The 19,663-nt window shown below is 36.4% G+C and overlaps 1 protein-coding gene across 3 annotated transcripts; it reads right to left on the bottom strand.

Annotated features, from left to right (window-relative positions):
• Positions 1–2,493: 2,493 nt before the first annotated feature.
• On the bottom strand, positions 2,494–18,255 carry LOC150029933 (pyrophosphate--fructose 6-phosphate 1-phosphotransferase subunit beta 2-like). 3 transcript variants are annotated; one of them, XM_090310240.1, is made up of 11 exons: positions 17,902–18,255; positions 17,674–17,737; positions 17,238–17,326; positions 13,880–13,948; positions 13,365–13,496; positions 13,161–13,241; positions 12,623–12,667; positions 10,706–12,533; positions 5,021–5,171; positions 3,137–3,889; positions 2,494–2,926 (listed from the first exon to the last, which is right to left on the bottom strand). In XM_090310240.1, exons 5-8 carry the CDS (start codon positions 13,444–13,446, stop codon positions 12,508–12,510), a joined length of 234 nt encoding a protein of 77 aa, XP_090166366.1. In that variant the 5' UTR covers positions 13,447–13,496; positions 13,880–13,948; positions 17,238–17,326; positions 17,674–17,737; positions 17,902–18,255; the 3' UTR covers positions 2,494–2,926; positions 3,137–3,889; positions 5,021–5,171; positions 10,706–12,507. The 3 variants fall into 3 exon arrangements, with proteins under 3 accessions (XP_090166366.1, XP_090166367.1, XP_090166368.1); XM_090310241.1 differs by having other exon boundaries at positions 12,457–12,533; XM_090310242.1 differs by having other exon boundaries at positions 12,472–12,533.
• Positions 18,256–19,663: the final 1,408 nt, after the last annotated feature.

Here is a 19,663-nt window from a genome sequence, read left to right as displayed (position 1 = left end):
ATAAGCGTAGAAGTTGGACGATAGCGCTAGACGATAGGCGAAATACTAAGCGATGGACGTTGAGCGCTGGGCGATGACGCTAAGCGATTAGTGGATACGTTGGACGATAAGGCGTCAGCACTAAACGATGGAGGTAAACGATTTGCGCAGTAGCTAAGCGATAGGCTATGCGCGAGATGGTTGACTAAACGATTGAGCTACGCGACAGGTTGTTGGAGCTAAGCGATAGATGTGGGAACTAAACGATGGAGCGATGCTGAGGACTGTGTTACGCAAGATTAATGAGCTCATCAAGACAAATGGCGTTATTGTTGGAAATCTGAAACAGAGATAGTAAGAGCTAGACGAATAAATGTTCATGCAAAGTGAGTTCGAATCACATATAGTAAGAGTTTGAATCACTTTTTCGGGCATCTGAAAAAGTGACATATAGTAAGTTGGTATATGAGAAAGAACTGACCCACATAGGGTGGCACGACCACCTCTTGAGAGGTTGTATCTCTTCAATTTGTCCAGTTTGCTTTGGACTTTGTCGATCACTGGTTGCCAAAAAGCCAATTGCTTAGGATATCCCCCCTAAAGGAAGGCCAAGGTACATAAATGGGAGGTAGATAGCCTTGCAATTTAGGAGGGCTGCTTCTGATTGTAACTTGAAATGGTCTATATTGATGCCACATAAAGCTGATTTTTCCCAATGAACCTTCAACCCCGAACACCACTCAAATAATTCAAGTATTTTCTTTTGGTTGCTGAGTTTTTCTTTGTCATCTTGGCAGAAAATTAGAGTATCGTCCGCAAATTGTAACAAAGAAACATGAATTCTATCTTTGCCAACAATAAAACCTTCAAATTTGCCTTTTTCTCGAAACTGGGAAAGTAATGCATCCAGGACTTCACTGACGAGTAGAAATACGAAAGGAGTAAGAGGTTCACCTTGCCTTATTCCTCTTGAAGCTTGAATTCTGCCACGAGGTCTTCCATTTATGAAGTATGAGAATTTTGTGTTAGAACCCAAAAATTAGATTTGCTCTGTTTTTTGGTGTTCTGAGGGGGCAGGAGACTCTGTTTTTCTGGAAAAACTGGCTTAACCATTCTTCCCCTTACTATGTCTGCATAGGAGATTGGGACTGAGTGAAGGTTTTTTGTCACCTGTTCAACTTGAAAGAGGGACAAAGCATCATTTAACAAGGTAAGGAAGGAATATCAACCTGAATTAAGAGTTCCTGATGGAACGTGAATGAAGAATCGTCCTCCAACTGCAGGCCACACTACACATCATAAAAACCAGTTTGAATAGATTCGGATGTTAGAAATCTTGGTTACACCAGAAGCATCTTGCTCGCTTTTGACAAAGAAGCTAGATGTTGGAAGTTTCGAAAGGGTCGAGATGTTCTCCACAAACCAAAGTAGCTACGATTTTGACAAGGAAATTTGCTTTTGGCTTCCACATCTTCTATGATTACTGAACCAACTTGGATGAGGGCATAGAAGTGGTTGTCCTCAATCTTACAGTTGATAACTTCGACGGCTAAGTTAGGCTTGGAGGGCAGAGTCGATGGATGGGCCATGAGAGATAGATGAGCCGAGGGTTGCAGATGAGGGTTGACGTTGGTGGGAATAGGCAAAGCTTGGTCGGAGATGGGGAGTTAGGTCGGAATAGGGTGCCGGAGGGAGGGAAAGGGAGAGAGGAGAGAAGAGAGAGCATTTTCCAACCAAAGTAGTGCTGGAATTCTCCGATGGTCTAATCGATGTTGTCAGATTGTTTGGATTGTTACAACTTCAATATGTTGGGTGTACTAACCTATCCTCATCTATAAAATCATGGACAAGAATTTCATTGAGTTCCGAAATAAGTTGTTGCACCTGTAGAAAGCGAGTTATGAATGATATCAGTTGAAGAATGACATATTGATCCCGAGAATCTTGGGTTTAGTGGATAGTGAGCATACAACAAAAAGAAATAAACACAATTAGTTACAATAACAAGACAAATACCTCCGGAATGAAGTCAATCAGGTCATGGGGAATAACTACAACACCATAATTAATAACCAAGTTCAGAACGTTTACTAATTACATCGACAATGTAGTCTGTAACGTTTTTCAAGGTAAGCTTCTTAGCCGCAACCTGCAAAACACATTATAAATTCGATGTTCCTTATAAACTAAAGCTCTATTAATAAATGAGTCAACATTCAAAACACATTATTTTTTGTCTGAAAATTTTTTCGCCTGCATACATTCAAAACCAATAAATCTCCATGAGTCAACTACTACTAGGTGGTAGAGAACAAATTTTTCAAAGCTGACAAAAAAGGCATCCGATATCACTTGGGCAATTGAATATGATATGGGATGTCAATACTTAGTTCCATTGCACCATATTAAAAGTTTCAACCTAATTCCATGAATCCTTTGTTTATCACAAATTTTCATCTTTACCCTTAAGTTTTTTTTTTTATATTTACCATTCCATGTAAAAATGCAAGAAGATGAAATTCTGAAACAGGATATATTAACTGACTCAACAATTTCAATTTTCATGTTTACATGAGAGTATCTGTTGCAGAGATTATTAGTTATTACTGAGACAAAATCTAGTCCTCAAAGAGAATAAACAACCTTAACCTTAGGGTTGCATGTGGAGGTAAATTCCCTTCTTGACAAAGGTTTCTATCCGGTAAAGCATGTAGAGATAAATGTCCTCCTTGACAAAGGTTTCTATCTTAAGTAGTTTAAAAAGCTACCTTTGCAACAGTCACCAAAGTTGAGTCTCAACGAAATATGGATTCTAAAGCAGTTACGAAGAGAAATGAGTACCTTGCAAACAAAATCAAATCCAAAACTTGTGGGGACCTCTTTGCATTTGAGATCACCATCAATAGGTTTTGGACAACCAATCGCTCGGGTTTTCAAATTCTTATTCCTAATTTGAAAACAACAGAAAGAAGGGGAATATAAATAACAGAGTCTTGCACACAAAAAAAAAATGGTACACTAGAGTAATTAATTACTCGACCTTATATTTCTGCAAAAAATATAACATATAATAGCTTATCCATATATGACAATGAGAGTGAGAAAGAGAGCAAAAAGGAGGGAGGCAATAGACAAATTTCATAGTTCTAAAAAATACCTAAATTTTCAGCGAGGAAACAGGCATTGGTGTTGGAATCATCTCCACCAATTACAACAAGGTCATCTAGATCAAGCTTATGAGTAGTTTCTTCAGCTTGCTTAAACTGAAAATAGAACCGAACTGTCAATTAATGCCTTGACTACAACTAAGACGTCTCAAAATGAAAATTCTGAGAAGAAAGAGTTTCACCTGATCTGGAGTTTCAATCTTAACCCTCCCATTGCATATCTTATCAAAACCACCATGATAAACGAAAAATGCATGTAAATCAAGAATTGAATTCAAATGGCAATCACTTAGCATCAAGACTACACATATTTACACTAACAATTCTAAGAAGTGAAAGCTAGAAATCACTTCAAGAAAATTAACCTGAATGCGATATGGGTAGATAAATTGTGCATTCAGTTCTACATATTTACATTTCATGATCCCTGCAGGACCACCCTTGAAACCATACAACGTGCTTCCTTTTGCATGAACCTGTAGGTAATCTTCACAAAGATCGTAGAAGCTGCTAGATAGCCACTGAACAGAAAAGCAAACATTTATTCTTGATTTATAAATGTGGACACAATGAGACCCTACCAAATAGTACAGAAATCACATTATGCCCTCCCAGTGCGTGGCCACCAAACTAGACAACTCCGATCTTTAATTTCTTATTCACCTGCACCGAACTGGAATCACTTGGCACCAACATTGCTGACGGTTGGCCGAAAATATCAGGAAACAACTTCGTGATCTCATCTGCACGCACATATAACACACAGGTCATACACTCTATAACCTTAAGAAGTAGCAACTGGCCTTAAACGCATTCAGTAAAACTCAAGTTCCAAACAAAAGCGAGATTTACAAACATAAAAAAAACACAGAAAAAGAACTTTGAGAACATCCTACCATGACTTTTTGCAAGTTAATTTTGTGTAAAGCTTGACAATGAAAAGGGAGGATCGAGAATAAGAGGAGATAAAGAGGGGGAGAAAGAAGAGAGAGGTGGGAAATATTAAAATTAAATTTTCCCTTCCAAGTCATCTTTGCCACATAAGTCATCTAGTAAAATTTATATTTAAATTCCGTGGGCTAGGAAAAGTCCATGCAAAAAGGAGAACTTGTAGAGAGACCTTTTAAATCTATTTCTTAAAATTCAAAGACTAAAATGGCTAATTTGAAACATGAATAACCAAAAGAACTCATTATTTTATTCTCTAATAAGCGTCCATCACTACTTCACAAGAATAGGATTGTCTTCCTAATTCTCATAATCCTTATTCCCACTAAAAACCAAATAACTTATCAAACGATTTTTGGTTTTTATACATAATATAATAAATATAATGTATAATATATATAAATAAATCGATAAATATGTATATATATACATACACGGTTTGGTTCAATTCGGTTTTGAAATAAAAAACCAAATTAAGCCGAAAAAATTAGTTTCCTTATGATTTTAAATTGAACTGAACTTTTAGTAAGAACCTTAAAAAAAATGCATCTAGTATGTTAGTTAGTTCATCCCTACACTGAGCTTTCAATTGTGTCTAATAAGTCCCTTAAACTTTAAAAAATGAATCTATTACGTCTTTGATCTATTCAACATATTTTTATTTTTAAATACATGCATCTAAAAATAAAAATTGAAATTTTAGAATCCTAAATTCATATCTAATAAATAAATATGATTTAAGAAAAGTTTAAAATATCATAAACCTATTGGACACAAAATTTTGACAAAAATCTAAAAGTTCAAGGACTAAAATTGTAATTTAACAAGATTATAAATATTAGAGAAAAAAAACACAAACAGAGAGACTACCCTAGCCATTTTCCCAATATATTTTAAGCAGGAAGGTTGAAAAAATTTCCACTTACCAATATGAATATACCAGCTTCCAGGTGACATAAAAATCCCAAGATTTGAACTGACTGACAGTGCAAAAGCATGCCCCTCCTTGTCTTGAGCTAAACTTCTTTGGGATCATACATACCAAGAGTAACAAGCCTACTCTGTCCAAACAATATCCTTCCATATCCAAAGAGAAAAGAGATAACCACAATGGGTTCAATACTTCAGTATGGAAATGTATGAATAAAGAAGAGCAACAGAATCATGAAGGTACCTGGTTGATACACATATATTCATTCAGCTCTAATTAAATGTTCTCATTGTAGATAAGAAACTTGCATTCCTATTTGCATGTTTAAGCTAATGACTAGAAGAACCTGACTAGGTATGAAACCCTATGCTAAAAAGGAAGAACTCTAAGTGTTGAATAAATGTTCTTCAAAAAGTTTGGAATTCAACTAATGGAAATTCAACTATGTGCAAGGTGTTACTAAACCAGGCATTTGGTATAAAACGCATAAAATAAAACTAAGTCCTGACAATCATGTGTGAAATTGTGAAGTTGAACGCATTGCATGAAAGTCGCCGATGCGTTGAGAACGCGTTAGCAAGAGCAGAGTAAGCGAGAGGTTGAACGCAAGGTACTGGGCAGACAATCGTGTAGCAAATGAGCAGTGCTACACGATGAGGTAGACGATCGTCTAGTAAGTGAGTGGCGCTACACGATGAGGTAGGCGATCGTGTAGGCGGGCGTTGGACGATTGTGTAGCAATGAAGGGAGCTAAACAATGAGGTAGGCGATCATATAGCAATGCGCAGAGCTAAGCGATGCGCTAGATGATCGTGATGATGCGCACTGAGTCAAACAATAAGAAGTCACGTGCTAGACTATCGGGCTATACGATAAGTAAAATACGACACATCAGTGTAAGCGCTAGACAATAAGCGTAGAAGTTGGACGGTAGCGCTAGACGATGATGCTAAGCGATTAGTGGATACATTGGAGGATAAGGCGATGATGCTATGCGATGGAGGTAAACGATGTGCACAGTAGCTAAGCGATAGGCTATGCACGACATCGTTGAGAACGAGATCGTCGACTAAACGATTGAGCTACACGACGGGTTGTTGGAGCTAAGCGATAGATGTAAGAACTAAACGATGGAGCGGTGTTAAGGACTATGTTACGCAAGATTGATGAGCTCATCAAGACAAATGGCGTTATTGATGGAAGTCTGAAACAGAGATAGTAAGAGCTGGACGAATAAATGTTCGTGCAAAGTGAGTTCGATGCATGGAGAAGACATATCAAATAGAAGGTGGATGAGGCAGGGCGTTGGAAGAATGAGAGGAATATGTCTGGATATGATCAAAGGAGGAGGTGTCAGGTAAAGGAGAAGGGTGAAATGTCTATAAAAGGAGCGGAACACTTCACTTTAACCCACAAACCATTTATGTTCATAAATATCACTAAGAAAGGAGTAAGTAAGAGCCATTCATGCGTTGAATGAAGGAAAAGAGGCGCTAATTGGAAGAAAGTCAAAACAGACGGGCTGAAGGAAGCTGAGTGTACGGACAGATGCCTAGGCTAAATTCAAACAAGAAGTTATTCCGGACTACTCAAGCAAATAAGTTGATTTTTGGACCAAAAGTTTTTAAAATGAATGTAGATTTGGTATGAGGGCTGCCTTAATGAAATTCTAACTCTGAGGCTGTCAAATTCAAGGAAAACCGAGAGGTGCTCACCAGTGTGGAAACAGTCGGGTCAGAGGGAGTGAACTCGAGACTCCGAACTATCACCAAGGAATTTCAAGGCGAAACTCTAAGGTAAACTAGTTACTCTTTCGGGCCTTATCTCAAGACATTTCCTTATTAAAAAATGTGTGAAAATGTCTTACTAGTTTCCCTTATTGTTTCGCCTTGAAATTCTTTGGTGATAGTTCGGAGTCTCGAGTTCACTCCCCCTGGCCCGACTGTTTCCACACTGGTGAGCACCTCTCGGTTTTCCTTGAATTTGACAGCCTTAGAGTTAGAATTTCATTAAGGCAGCCCTCACACCAAATCTACATTCAATTTAAAAACTTTTGGTCTAAAAATCATCTGATTTGCACGAGTAGTCCGGAATAACTTCTCATTTGAATTTAGCCTAGGCATCTGTCCGTACACTCAGCTTCCTTCAATGCCTCCGTTTTGACTTTCGTTCGATCAGCGCCTCTTTTCCTTCGTTCAACGCACGAATGGCTCTTACTCCTTTCTTAGTGATCATGAAATGTCAATATGTAGAACTAACTGCACAATTTATCTACCCATATCGCAATTAGTTTAATTTTCTTGAAGGGATTTCTAGCTTTCACTTATTAGAATTGTTAGTGTGAATATATGCAGTTCTGATGCGAAGTGATTGCCATTTGAATGCAATTCTTGATTTAAATACATTTTTCTTTTATCATTGTGGTTTTGATAAGATATGCAGTGGGAGGGTTAAGATTGAAACTCCATATCAGGTGAAACTCTTTCTTCCCAGAATTTTCATTTTGAGACGTCTTAGTTGTAGTCAAGGAATTAATTGACAGTTTGATTCTATTTTCAGTTTAAGCAAGCTGAAGAAACTACTCAGAAGCTTGATCTGGATGGCCTTGTTGTAATTGGTGGAGATGATCCAACACAAATGCCTTTCTCTTCGTTGAAAACTTTAGTTATTTTTTAGAACTACGAAATTTGTCTATTTCCTCCCTCCTTTTTGCTCTCTCTTTCTCACTCTCATTGTCATATATGGATAAGCTATTATATGTTGTTTTTATTGCAGAAATATAAGGTCGAGTAATTAATTACTCTAGGGTACCATTTTTTTTGTGTGTAAGACTCTGTTATTTATATTCCCCTTCTTTCTGTTGTTTTCAAATTAGAAGTAAGAATTTGAAAACCCGAGTGATTGGTTGCCCAAAAACTATTGATGGTGATCTCAAATGCAAAGAGCTCCCCACAAGTTTTGGATTTGATTCTTCTTGCAAGGTACTCATTTCTCTTTGTAACTGCTTTATAATTCATATTTCGTTTGGACTCAACTTTGGTGACTGTTGCAAAGTTGAATTAGTTTCTTGAAAAACAGAGTCCCCTGCCCCCTCAGAACACCAAAAAACAGAGCAAATCTAATTTTTGGGTTATAACACAAAATTCTCAATCTTCATAAATGGAAGACCTCGTGGCAGAATTCAAGCTTCAAGAGGAATAAGGCAAGGTGACCCTCTTTCTCCTTTCTCCTTTCTACTAGTTAGTGAAGTCTTAAATGCATTACTTTCCCAGTTTCGAGAAACAGGCAAGTTTGAAGGTTTTCTTGTTGGCAAAGATAGAATTGATGTTTCTATTTTACAATTTGCAGATGATACTCTAATTTTCTGCCAAGATGACAAAGAAAAACTCAGCAACCTAAAGAAAATACTTGAATTATTTGAGTGGTGTTCAATGCTGAAGGTTAATTGGAAAAAATCAGCTTGATGTGGCATCAATATAGACCATTTCAAGTTACAATCAGAAGCAGTCCTCCTAAATTGCAAGGCTGTCTACCTCCCATTTATTTACCTTGGCCTTCCTTTAGGGAGATACCCTATAGTTTTATGGTAACCAGTGATCGACAAAGTCCAAAGCAAACTAGACAAATGGAAGAGATACAACCTCTCAAGAGGTGGTCGCGCCACCCTATGTAAGTCAGTTCTTTCTCATATACCAACTTACTATATGTCACTTTTTCAGATGTGAGAAAAGGTGATTCAAACTCTAGAGAGAACATTGAAGGATTTTCTTTGGGAAGGGCATTCCGGAAGCAAAATAAATCATCTGATTAAATGGAGCATAGCTTCACGGTCCCAAGAAGATGGTGGTCTCGGCATTGGGTGCTTGAAACTCAGAAATCAGGGCCTTGTAGCAAAATGAGGGTGGAGGTTTTTCTTTGAGGTCAACTCACTTTGGAGGAAAGTAATTATAAGCATTCATGGAAGAAGTAAGTTTGGTTGGCATAGCAATGGCAAATTTTCCAGCAGCCTTAGAAGCCCATGGATTAATATTTCAAGATTTTGGTTAAAAGTGGATTCCTTGGCAACCTTCAAAGTTGGTAATGGTGAAAGAATAAGCTTTTGGAGAGATCTTTGGTTGGATTTGGTTCCTCTAAAAATCTCATTCCCTAATCTTTTCTCTATCTCCACCAAACCCAAAGGTTCATTACAAGATTATTGGGATGAGATTTCAACATCTTGGACTTTTCCTTTTAAATGACTGTTAAAGGATGAAGAGGCAGAAAACTTCGAGCTTCTGACTGGAGAACTCAATCACTGTAAACTTAATTCGATTCCTAATAAAAGACGGTGGTCTTTAGAACCAAGTGGGGTTTTCTCAGTCAAGTCTCTTGTAAAGCATCTATCCTTCTCCTCCCCAATTTGTCAGCCATTAGAATCAGCCTTATGGAAGTCTAAAAGCCCTAGAAGGGTGAATATTCTGATTTGGATCATGCTGAATGGCTCTCTTAACAGCGCAGATATCCTCCAAAGGAAGTTACGTACTCACTATATTTCTCCACAGGTTTTCACTCTTTGTTGGGTAAAGTCATAATCTCTCTTGCATTTGTTCTTCCATTGTGTTAACTTCAATATGTTGGGTGTACTAACCTATCCTCATCTATAATATTTCTTTTTCCATAACATATCCTCATCTATAATATCATGGGTAAGAATTTCATTGAGTTCCGAAATAAGTTGCTGCACCTATAGAAAGCGGGTTATAAATGATATCAATTCAAGAATGACATATTGATCCCGAGAATCTTAGGTATAGTGGATAGTGAGCATACAACAAAAAGAAATAAACACAATTAGTTACAATAACAAGACAAATACCTCCGGAATGAAGTCAATCAGGCCATGGGGAATAACTACAACACCATAATTAATAACCAAGTTCAGAACGTTTATTAATTTCATCGACAATGTAGTCTGTAACATTTTTCAAGGTAAGCTTCTTAGCCGCAACCTGCAAAACACATTATAAATTCGATGTACCCTATAAACTAAAGTTCTATTAATAAATGAGTCAACATTCAAAACACATTATTTTTTGTCTGAAAATTTTTTCGCCTGCATACATTAAAATCCAATAAATCTCCATGAGTCAACTACAACTAGGTGGTAGAGAACAAATTTTTCAAAGCTGACAAAAAAGGCATCCGATATCAATTGGGCAATTGAATATGATATGGGATGTCAATACTTAGTTCCATTGCACCATATTAAAAGTTTCAACCTAATTCCATGAATCCTTTGTTTATCACAAATTTTCATCTTTACCCTTAAGTTTTTTTTTTTATATTTACCATTCCATGTAAAAATGCAAGAAGATGAAATTCTGAAACAGGATATATTAACTGACTCAACAATTTCAATTTTCATGTTTACATGAGAGTATCTGTTGCAGAGATTATTAGTTATTACTGAGACAAAATCTAGTCCTCAAAGAGAATAAACAACCTTAACCTTAGGGTTGCATGTGGAGGTAAATTCCCTTCTTGACAAAGGTTTCTATCCGGTAAAGCATGTAGAGATAAATGTCCTCCTTGACAAAGGTTTCTATCTTAAGTAGTTTAAAAAGCTACCTTTGCAACAATCACCAAAGTTGAGTCTCAACGAAATATGAATTCTAAAGCAGTTACGAAGAGAAATGAGTACCTTGCAAACAAAATCAAATCCAAAACTTGTGGGGACCTCTTTGCATTTGAGGTCACCATCAATAGTTTTTGGGCAACCAATAACTCGGGTTTTCAACTTCTTACTCCTAATTTAAAAACAACAGAAAGAAGAGGAATATAAATAACAGTCTTGCACACAAAAAAAATGGTACACTAGAGTAATTAATTAGCTATCCTCATTCCAATTGAGCTACACGACGGGTTGTTGGAGCTAAGCGATAGATGTAGGAACTAAACGATGGAGCGGTGCTGAGGACTGTGTTACGCAAGATTGATGAGCTCATCAAGACAAATGGCGTTATTGATGGAAGTCTGAAACAGAGATAGTAAGAGCTGGACGAATAAATGTTCATGCAAAGTGAGTTCGATTCATGGAGAAGACATATCAAATAGAAGGTGGATGAGGCAGGGCGTTGGAAGAATGAGAGGAATATGTCTGGATATGATCAAAGGAGGAGGTGTCGGGTAAAGGAGAAGGGTGAAATGCCTATAAAAGGAGCAGAACACTTCACTTTAACCCACAAACCATTTATGTTCATAAATATCACTAAGAAAGGAGTAAGTACTCATTCATGCGTTGAACGAAGGAACAGAGGAGCTGATCGGACGAAAGTCAAAACGGAGGCGCTGAAGGAAGCTGAGTGTACGTACAGACGCCTAGGCTAAATTCAAACGAGAAGTTATCCCCGGACTACTCAAGCAAATCAGTTGATTTTTGGACCAAAAGTTTTTAAATTACATGTAGATTAGGTGTGAGGGCTGCCTTAATGAAATTCTAACTCTGAGGCTGTCAAATTCAAGGAAAACCGAAAGGTGCTCACCAGTTTGAAAACAGTCGGGTCAGGGGGAGTGAATTCAAGACTCCGAACTATCACCAAGGAATTTCAAGGCAAAACTCTAAGGTAAACTAGTTAAGACATTTTCACACATTTTTTAAGAAGGAAATGTCTTGAGATAAGGCCTGAAAGAATGAATAATCTAAGCTTAAAGTTAAATCTGAAATAGGGTCCAGTAGAAGATTAAGGGAAACCGGGTAAACTGTGAGGAAAAAGAAATCTCAGCAGTTCACTGGGAGTGGTTTCTCCTTTACTCTTTTAAACATATTTAGAATTAATATGTGGTAGTTCATATAATGAGATGAATATGAGGTTAGGATGGTCGAGGGGTATATGGACCTAGAACCTGAGCTCAAAATAAATCCTTATAGGATGGTCAGGGGACCAAAGAATCTAGTTCCTGAGCCTGTGGGAAGGAAAAACCTCGAATGGGATGGTCAGATGGCCGACGAGACTAGCTTCTGAGCCCATGAAAGGGAGAACTATGTGGACATAGGTTGATGGATATTTTTAGATGTGAAATAATAACTATCTACCGTGTGTGTAGGTTTGTGAAAAGCTTCATGGAATGATGGAGGTTTGCATTGGAAACTCGTGATATAATGGTTATGATCTGAAAAAGACTTGTATTTATGATTCCACTCACTGAGCTTTGTAAAGCTCATGGTCTATTTTCTGTGTTTCTATTGGAACTATGTGCATGGGCTATGCGCTAGGCCGGGCCTCACGTTGAGGTTAGGTGGGCAAGGACGTGCCCATGGGCGAGGATGCCTTAAGCGATGCGGCTTGTGCGTGCGTTGGTGTGCTATGGAATTTGACTGAAACTTAATTAAAATATCTTATCCAAATTCTGAAAAATAGGTTCGATTTTCATCAATTTGGGTGTGTAAGATACCTATATCCAGACTACCTGCTCCATTCTTCTTTTAGATTTGAACTTGCATAATTAATGGTAGGATTCTGATCTGACCTCTTCACATGAAAAATGGAGCAGCGTGAACTGTAAGACTGGGAAAGAGATTATAGGAAACGTAATTTGCTCTAGAAAGAGATCATATTACCATCTAGTTCCACCATTGCCTTCTTGATCACAGGCTTGAACTTACCTGCCAAACGAATTCTACCTTTAGAAAGAGATCATCAAATGATAAATATTAAAATAAACTTCATGAAAATGTTTTATCAATCCAAAGCCTTTCAAAATTGTTAAGAGAAAAGATACTCCACTTTTACATGATGATACTTCAATTTTATCCTTGTTTTTCTGATCTTACATGCACCTTGACTAGTCTTTATAGTATTGTGTTAGTAAGTAGTAAGATATTTGGATACTCAAAAAAAGAAAAAAGATAACTTTTAAGTTTCATCAACTAGAAAACTAATGTCTTTTTAATATAGATTGGGGAGTTTTTTTTTATCTTTCTTTTTTTTTTTCTTCTAGTGAACTCCATTGTTCTCATTTTAGCTGGATTGTTGATACTCTGTTTGTCATTTCCCCTCTTATTCCCCATAAAAAATATTCTAGAAAAAAAAAATTATTAACATGTTACTAAAAAAAATATGAGAACATGAATGCACGTTTTCATGAAGAAATCATACCGTGTCTCCTCTCCACGTCCATTAACGAAGTCAATGCAGTTCCGCCAGCCATCCAATCTTCAACTAGAGTAGCCAAATTTCCTACCAAGTATGCATAACTAACTTATAAGTAATAGAAACGAGGAAAAAATCTATGGAGGAAACTGATAACAAGAAAAAGAATGAATGGTTAAAAGGTTAGAGACTAAAATGATCAGAAGGTACTAGAAGTGGAACAGACAGATCGATGATATTGGTCCAGTCTTTCCACTCTGGAGGAGTTCTCCAGCAGTGTAACCCAGAGCATAGTAATAAGTTGAATCAAAGTTCGTGGGTAAACCACACATCCCTTCGTACCTATAAGTCAAAAGAAGAAATAAACAGAGATAACACACAGAGCACTAACCAGCAAAGTACAATTTTTTTCGTATTATCTCATGGCCATTCGTTCGTATCATTTGTAAGTTTACATTAGAAAGTCAATTAGTTGTAAGCCTAACCCATCACTTAATTGGCCATTTTCTTTACGAGTTCATAATGGAAGTCTAGATACTTGGTGCCCCTAATTATCAAATATGAATCTAAAAGATCTTAATGCATTTACCAAGATGCATGTTTTTTAGATCTCAACTGATTTGCCTACTACCCAAGTGCTAAATATAATATGTGTTATCACTAAATTATTAAAGAGGAGCGTTTAAGTAAAATGGCAAAAGTTCAAGCACGAATAGAATAAGTACCCAAAGAATTGTGACTACTCCTTGAATTGGCCGCCCATTATATGCACCTTCTTGCCTTCTCTTTTCCAACTCAGTTTCATGGAAAGACATGTATAAAACAAAAAGAAAAAACAATTACCTAGACATTGCCGTGTCGATCTCTTTCAAGCAACAATTGTTCTTGGATTGCTTATGGGAAAAATTAAAAAAAGTGATGAGATTGAGTAGTAAGTTTCTTTTTCCATAACCTATCTTTTTTTTTTTTTGAACAAAAAACAATCCACTTCATTCAGATAATGAAAGATGTTAAAAGTGACAAGAAGGAAATAAACATAAAGTGCAATACAATCAAGCACACTAAAAAGCACAAAACGGATCAGCAAATGCACTAGGACATCTGAACTAGGTTGACATCTCCCTAGCATTCTCATCATCTCCAAGAAAGACTAGAATCCAAAGCTAAGTACAAACTGAAGAGGACCTTGCAAAAGACAAGGTTTACAACCGAATGATTATCTGAAAGTTAAACTGAAAATAATAACCATCACTATGCTGTTACAAAATCAAGAGAGCGGGAAAATAAAGGCTTTCCAATTGAGGTTGATATCTTGTAAAGAGAAGTCTTGAAAAGCTTTGGAAAGCGAGCACCAGGAGGAGGCGTTGATATGGGCGATATCAAATTTAGCGGAACTAGAAGAAGCTTTGTCTTGAAATACTCTTTGATTTCTTTCAAACCAAATTTTTTATAACAAAGCTTTAACTGCGTTGGTCCAAAATAGTCTTGGCTTCTTCTTCAAACGTGGCCCGATCAAGAGTTGAAGCACATTAACCTTAAAATCATTATCAAGAACCCAGCTGACATTAAAGCACTTGAAGAGAGATGTCCAACAAAATTCTCCAAAAACATACTGGAAGAACAAATGCAAGAGAGATTATGTGTTTACCCAACAAAGAATGCAAACCTGTGGAGAAATATAGATAGTAGGTAACTTTCTTTGGACGATATCTGCGCTGTTAAGAGAGCCATTCAGCATGATCCAAATCAGAATATTCTCCCTTCTAGGGCTCTTAGACTTCCATAAGGCTGACTCTAATGGCTGGCCAATTGGGGAGGAAAATGATAGATGCTTTACAAGAGACTTGATTGAGAAAACCCCATTTGGTTCTAAAGACCACCGTCTTTTATCAGAAATCGAATTAAGTTTATAGTGACTGAGTTTTCCAATCAGAAGCTGAATGTTTTCTGCCTCTTCATCCTTTAACAGTCTTCTAAAAGGAAAAGTCCAAGATGTTGAAATCATCCCAATAATCTTGTAATGAACCTTCGGATTTAGTGGAGATAAAGAAAAGATTAGGGAATGAGATTTTTAGAGGAACCAAATCCAACCAAGGATCTTTCCAAAAGCTTATTCTTTCACCATTACCAACCTTGAAGGCTGCCAAGGAATCCACTTTTAACCAAAATCTTGAAATATTAATCAATGGGCTTCTAAGGCTGCTGGAAAATTTTCCATTGGTATGCCAACAAAACTTACTTCTTCCATTAATGCTTATAATATAGTCAGTTGGTATATGAGAAAGAACTGACTTACATAGGGTGGCGCGACCACCTTTTAAGAGGTTGTATCTCTTCCATTTGTCCAATTTTCTTTGGACTTTGTCGATCACTAGTTGCCAAAAAGCTAATTGTTTAGGGTATCCCCGTAAAGGAAGGCCAAGGTACATAAATGGGAGGTAGACAGCCTTGCAATTTAGGAGGGTTGCTTCTAATTGTAACTTGAAATGGTATATATTGATGCCACATAAAGCTGATTTGTCCCAATTAACCTTCAGCCCGAACACCACTCAAATAATTCAAGTATTTTCTTTAGGTTACTGAGTTTTCTTTGTCATCTTGGCAGAGTATCATTCGCAAATTGTAAAATAGAAACATGAATTCTATCTTTTCCAACAATAAAACCTTCAAAACTTGCCTTTTTCTCGAAACTGGGAAAGTAATGCATTTAGGACTTCACTGACTAATAGAAACAAGAAAGGAGAAAGAAGGTCACCTTGCCTTATTCCTCTTGAAGCTTGAATTCTGCCACGAGGTCTTCCATTTTTTGAAGATTGAGAATTTTGAGTTAGAACCCAAACATTAGATTTGCTCTGTTTTTTGGTGTTCTGAAGGGGCAGGGGACTCTGTTTTTCTGGAAAAACAGGCTTAACCATTCTTCCCTTTACTATGTCTGCATAGAAGATTGAGACTGAACGAGGGTTTTTTGTCACTTGTTCAATATCAAAGAGGGACAAAGCATCATTTAACAAGGTAAGGAAGGAATACCAACCTGAATTAAGAGTTCCTGATCGAACGTGAATGAAGAATCGTCCTCCAACTGCAGGTCACAATACACATCTTAAAAACCAGTTTGAATAGATTCTGATTTTAGAAATCTTGGATACACCAGAAGCATCTTGCTCGCTTTTGACAAAGAAGCTAGATGTTGGAAGTTTCGAAAGGGTCGAGATGTTCTCCACAAACCAAAGTAGCTACGATTTTGACAAGGAAATTTGCTTTTTGGCTTCCACATCTTCTATGATTACTAAACCAACTTGGATGAGGACATAGAAGTGATTGTCCTTAATCTTACAGTTGATAACTTCGACGGCTAAGTTAGGCTTGGAGGGGAGGGTCGATGGATGGGCCATGAGAGATAGATGAGCCGAGGGTTGCAGATGAGGGTTGACGTTGGTGGGAATAGGTAAAGCTTGGTCGGAGATGGGGAGAGGGCGGGGAGTTAGGTCGGAATAGGGTGCCGGAGGGAGGGAAAGGGAGAGAGGAGAGAAAAGAGAGCATTTTCGAGCCAAAGCAGTGTTGGAATTCTCAGGTGGTCTAATCGATGTAGTTAGATTGTTTGGATGGATACAACTTCAATATGTTGGGTGTACTAACCTAACCTCATCTATAATATTTCTTTTTCCATAATCTATCCTCATCTATAATATCATGGGCAAGAATTTCATTGAGTTCCGAAATAAGCTGCTGCACCTGTAGAAAGCGGGTTATAAATGATATCAGTTCAAGAATGACATATTGATCCTGAGAATCTTGGGTTTAGTGGATAGTGAGCACGCAACCAAAATAAATAAACCCAAGTAGCTACAATAACAAGACGAATACCTCCGGAATGAAGTCAATCAGGCCCTTGGGAATAACTACAACACCATAATTAATAACCAAGTTCAGAACGTTTACTAATTACATCGACAATGTAGTCTGTAACGTTTTTCAAGGTAAGCTTCTTAGCTACAACCCTCAAAACACATTATAAAGCATGTGGAGATAAATGTCCTCCTTGACAAATGTGTCTATCTTAAGTAGTTTAAATAAAGCAGCTACCTTTACTCCAATAATAGTAATATTTGGATGAGTTTGCAAAGCACACTCCAATGTAATGTAAGAAACAGCACGACCCATAAGCCGTCCAACTGTGGATATATGTACACTGTTAATGCCATATGATAATAAACTTGAAATTTGGGTGAGAAACAAAAAGGTATCAACATCACAACAATGAAAAAGTACAATCTCACATTAGGTAGATTAAATAGAGAAGGTTAATAAAATTGAGCAGAGAAAAGTGCTCTGTTTTTTACGGATGAAGCAACAAGATGATCTTTATTATTGATATTATTTATTTATTTATAAATATATATTTTAAAAAAATAGACATATCTGAATTTGAAATACTTGTAATGTCAATAATTCAGTTATTATGAACATTAAGCATATCAGAACTATTTTTAGTTTTAATTACATTAAGCAAAATACTTACAGTGGTAATATTTTCCTGTAGATCGACCATCAACCATCACATTACCAATCATTTCTGAATATATCTGCATAAACATCAGCAGAGCCTATTAAGAGTCTCATCTCATGAATGCGACATTCCATTTTTTCCTTGAATTCTTGAAGAAACTACTTCAACTTTGCAACAGTCACCAAAGAAGAGTTCAAACGAAATATGAATTCTAAAGTAGTTATGAAGAGAAATGAGTACCTTGCAAGCAGAATCAAATCCAAAACTTGTGGGGACCTCTTTGCATTTGAGATCACCATCAATAGTTTTTGGGCAACCAATCGCTCGGGTTTTCAAATTCTTACTCCTAATTTGAAAACAACAGAAAGAAGGGAAATATAAATAACAGAGTCTTGCACACAAAAAAAAAATGGTACACTAGAGTAATCAATTACTCAACCTTATATTTCTGCAATAAAAATAACATATAATAGCTTATCCATATATGACAATGAGAGTGAGAAAGAGAGCAAAAAGAAGGCAGGCAATAGACAAATTTCATAGTTCTAAAAAATACGTAAAGTTTTCAACGAGGAGACAGGCATTTGTGTTGGAATCATCTCCACTAATTACAACAAGACCATCTAGATCAAGCTTCTGAGTAGTTTCTCCAGCTTGCTTAAACTGAAAATATAACCGAACTGTCAATTAATGCCTTGACTACAACTAAGACGTCCCAAAATGAAAATTCTGGGAAGAAAGAGTTTCACCTAATCTGGAGTTTCAATCTTATCCCTCCCACTGCATATCATATCAAAACAACCCCGATAAAAGAAAAATGCATTTACATCAAGAATTGCATTCAAATGGCAATCACTTCGCATCAAGACTGCACATATTCACACTAACAATGCTAACAACTGAAAGCTAGAAATCCGTTCAAGAAAATTAACCTGATTGCAATATGGATGGATAAATTGTGCAGTCAGTTCACATATTTGCATTTCATGATCCCTGTAGGACCACCCTTGATACCATACAACGTGCTTCCTTTTGCATGAACCTGTAGGTAATCTTCACAAAGATCGTAGAAGCTGTTAGATAGCCACAACTTGAACAAAAAAGCAAACATTAAAATTACTTTTTGCAAGTTAATTTTGTGTAAAGCTTGATAATGAAAAGGGAGGATCGAGAATAAGAGGAGATAAAGAGGGGGAGAAAGAAGACAGAGGTGGGAAATATTAAAATTAAATTTTCCCTTCCAAGTCATCTTGCCACATAAGTCATCTAGTAAAATTTCTATTTAAATTCCGTGGGCTAGGAAAAGTCCATGCAAAAAGGAGAACTTGTAGAGAGACCTTTTAAATCTATTTCTTAAAATTCAAAGACTAAAATGGCTAATTTGAAACATGAATAACCAAAAGAACTCATTATTTTATTCTCTAATAAGCGTCCATCACTACACTTCACAAGAATAGGATTGTCTTCCTAATTCTCATAATCCTTATTCCCACTAAAAACCAAATAACTTATCAAACGATTTTTGGTTTTTATACATAATATAATAAATATAATGTATATATATATAAATAAATCGATAAATATGTATATATATACATACACGGTTTGTTCAATTTGGTTTTGAAATCAAAAACAAAATTAAGCCGAAAAAATTAGTTTCCTTATGATTTTAACTGAACTGAACTTTTAGTGAAAACCTTAAAAAAAATGCATCTATTATGTTAGTTTTAGTGTTCATCCCTACATTGAGCTTTCAATTGTGTCTAATAAGTCCCTTAAACTTTAAAAAATGAATCTATTACGTCTTTGATCTATTCAACGTATTTTTATTTTTAAATACATGCATCTAAACATAAAAATTGAAATTTTAGAAACCTAAATTCATATCTAATAAATCAATATGATTTAAGAAAAGTTAAAAATATCATAAACCTATTGGACACAAAATTTTGACAAAAATCTAAAAATTCAAGTACTAAAATTGTAATTTAACAAGATTATA

This window comes from Benincasa hispida, unplaced genomic scaffold (genome assembly GCF_027475165.1).
Source record: "Benincasa hispida cultivar pf3 unplaced genomic scaffold, pf3_genome.v1.1 HicScf797, whole genome shotgun sequence".
In the NCBI taxonomy this organism is placed as follows: domain Eukaryota; kingdom Viridiplantae; phylum Streptophyta; class Magnoliopsida; order Cucurbitales; family Cucurbitaceae; genus Benincasa; species Benincasa hispida.
Note: the sequence above shows the minus strand (reverse complement) of the source record. Positions and strands in the feature narration are given on the sequence as shown.

Bases quoted from the DNA above. Each gene is read 5' to 3' on its own strand.
- LOC150029933 (XM_090310240.1), bottom strand. From the start codon at position 13,446: ATGCTCTGGGTTACACTGCTGGAGAACTCCTCCAGAGTGGAAAGACTG. The intron at 13,242-13,364 runs GTACCTTCTGAT...CATACTTGGTAG, and splicing joins ATCTGTCTGTTCCACTTCTA to GAAATTTGGCTACTCTAGTT. The intron at 12,668-13,160 runs GTATGATTTCTT...TTCGTTTGGCAG, and splicing joins GGACGTGGAGAGGAGACACG to GTAAGTTCAAGCCTGTGATC.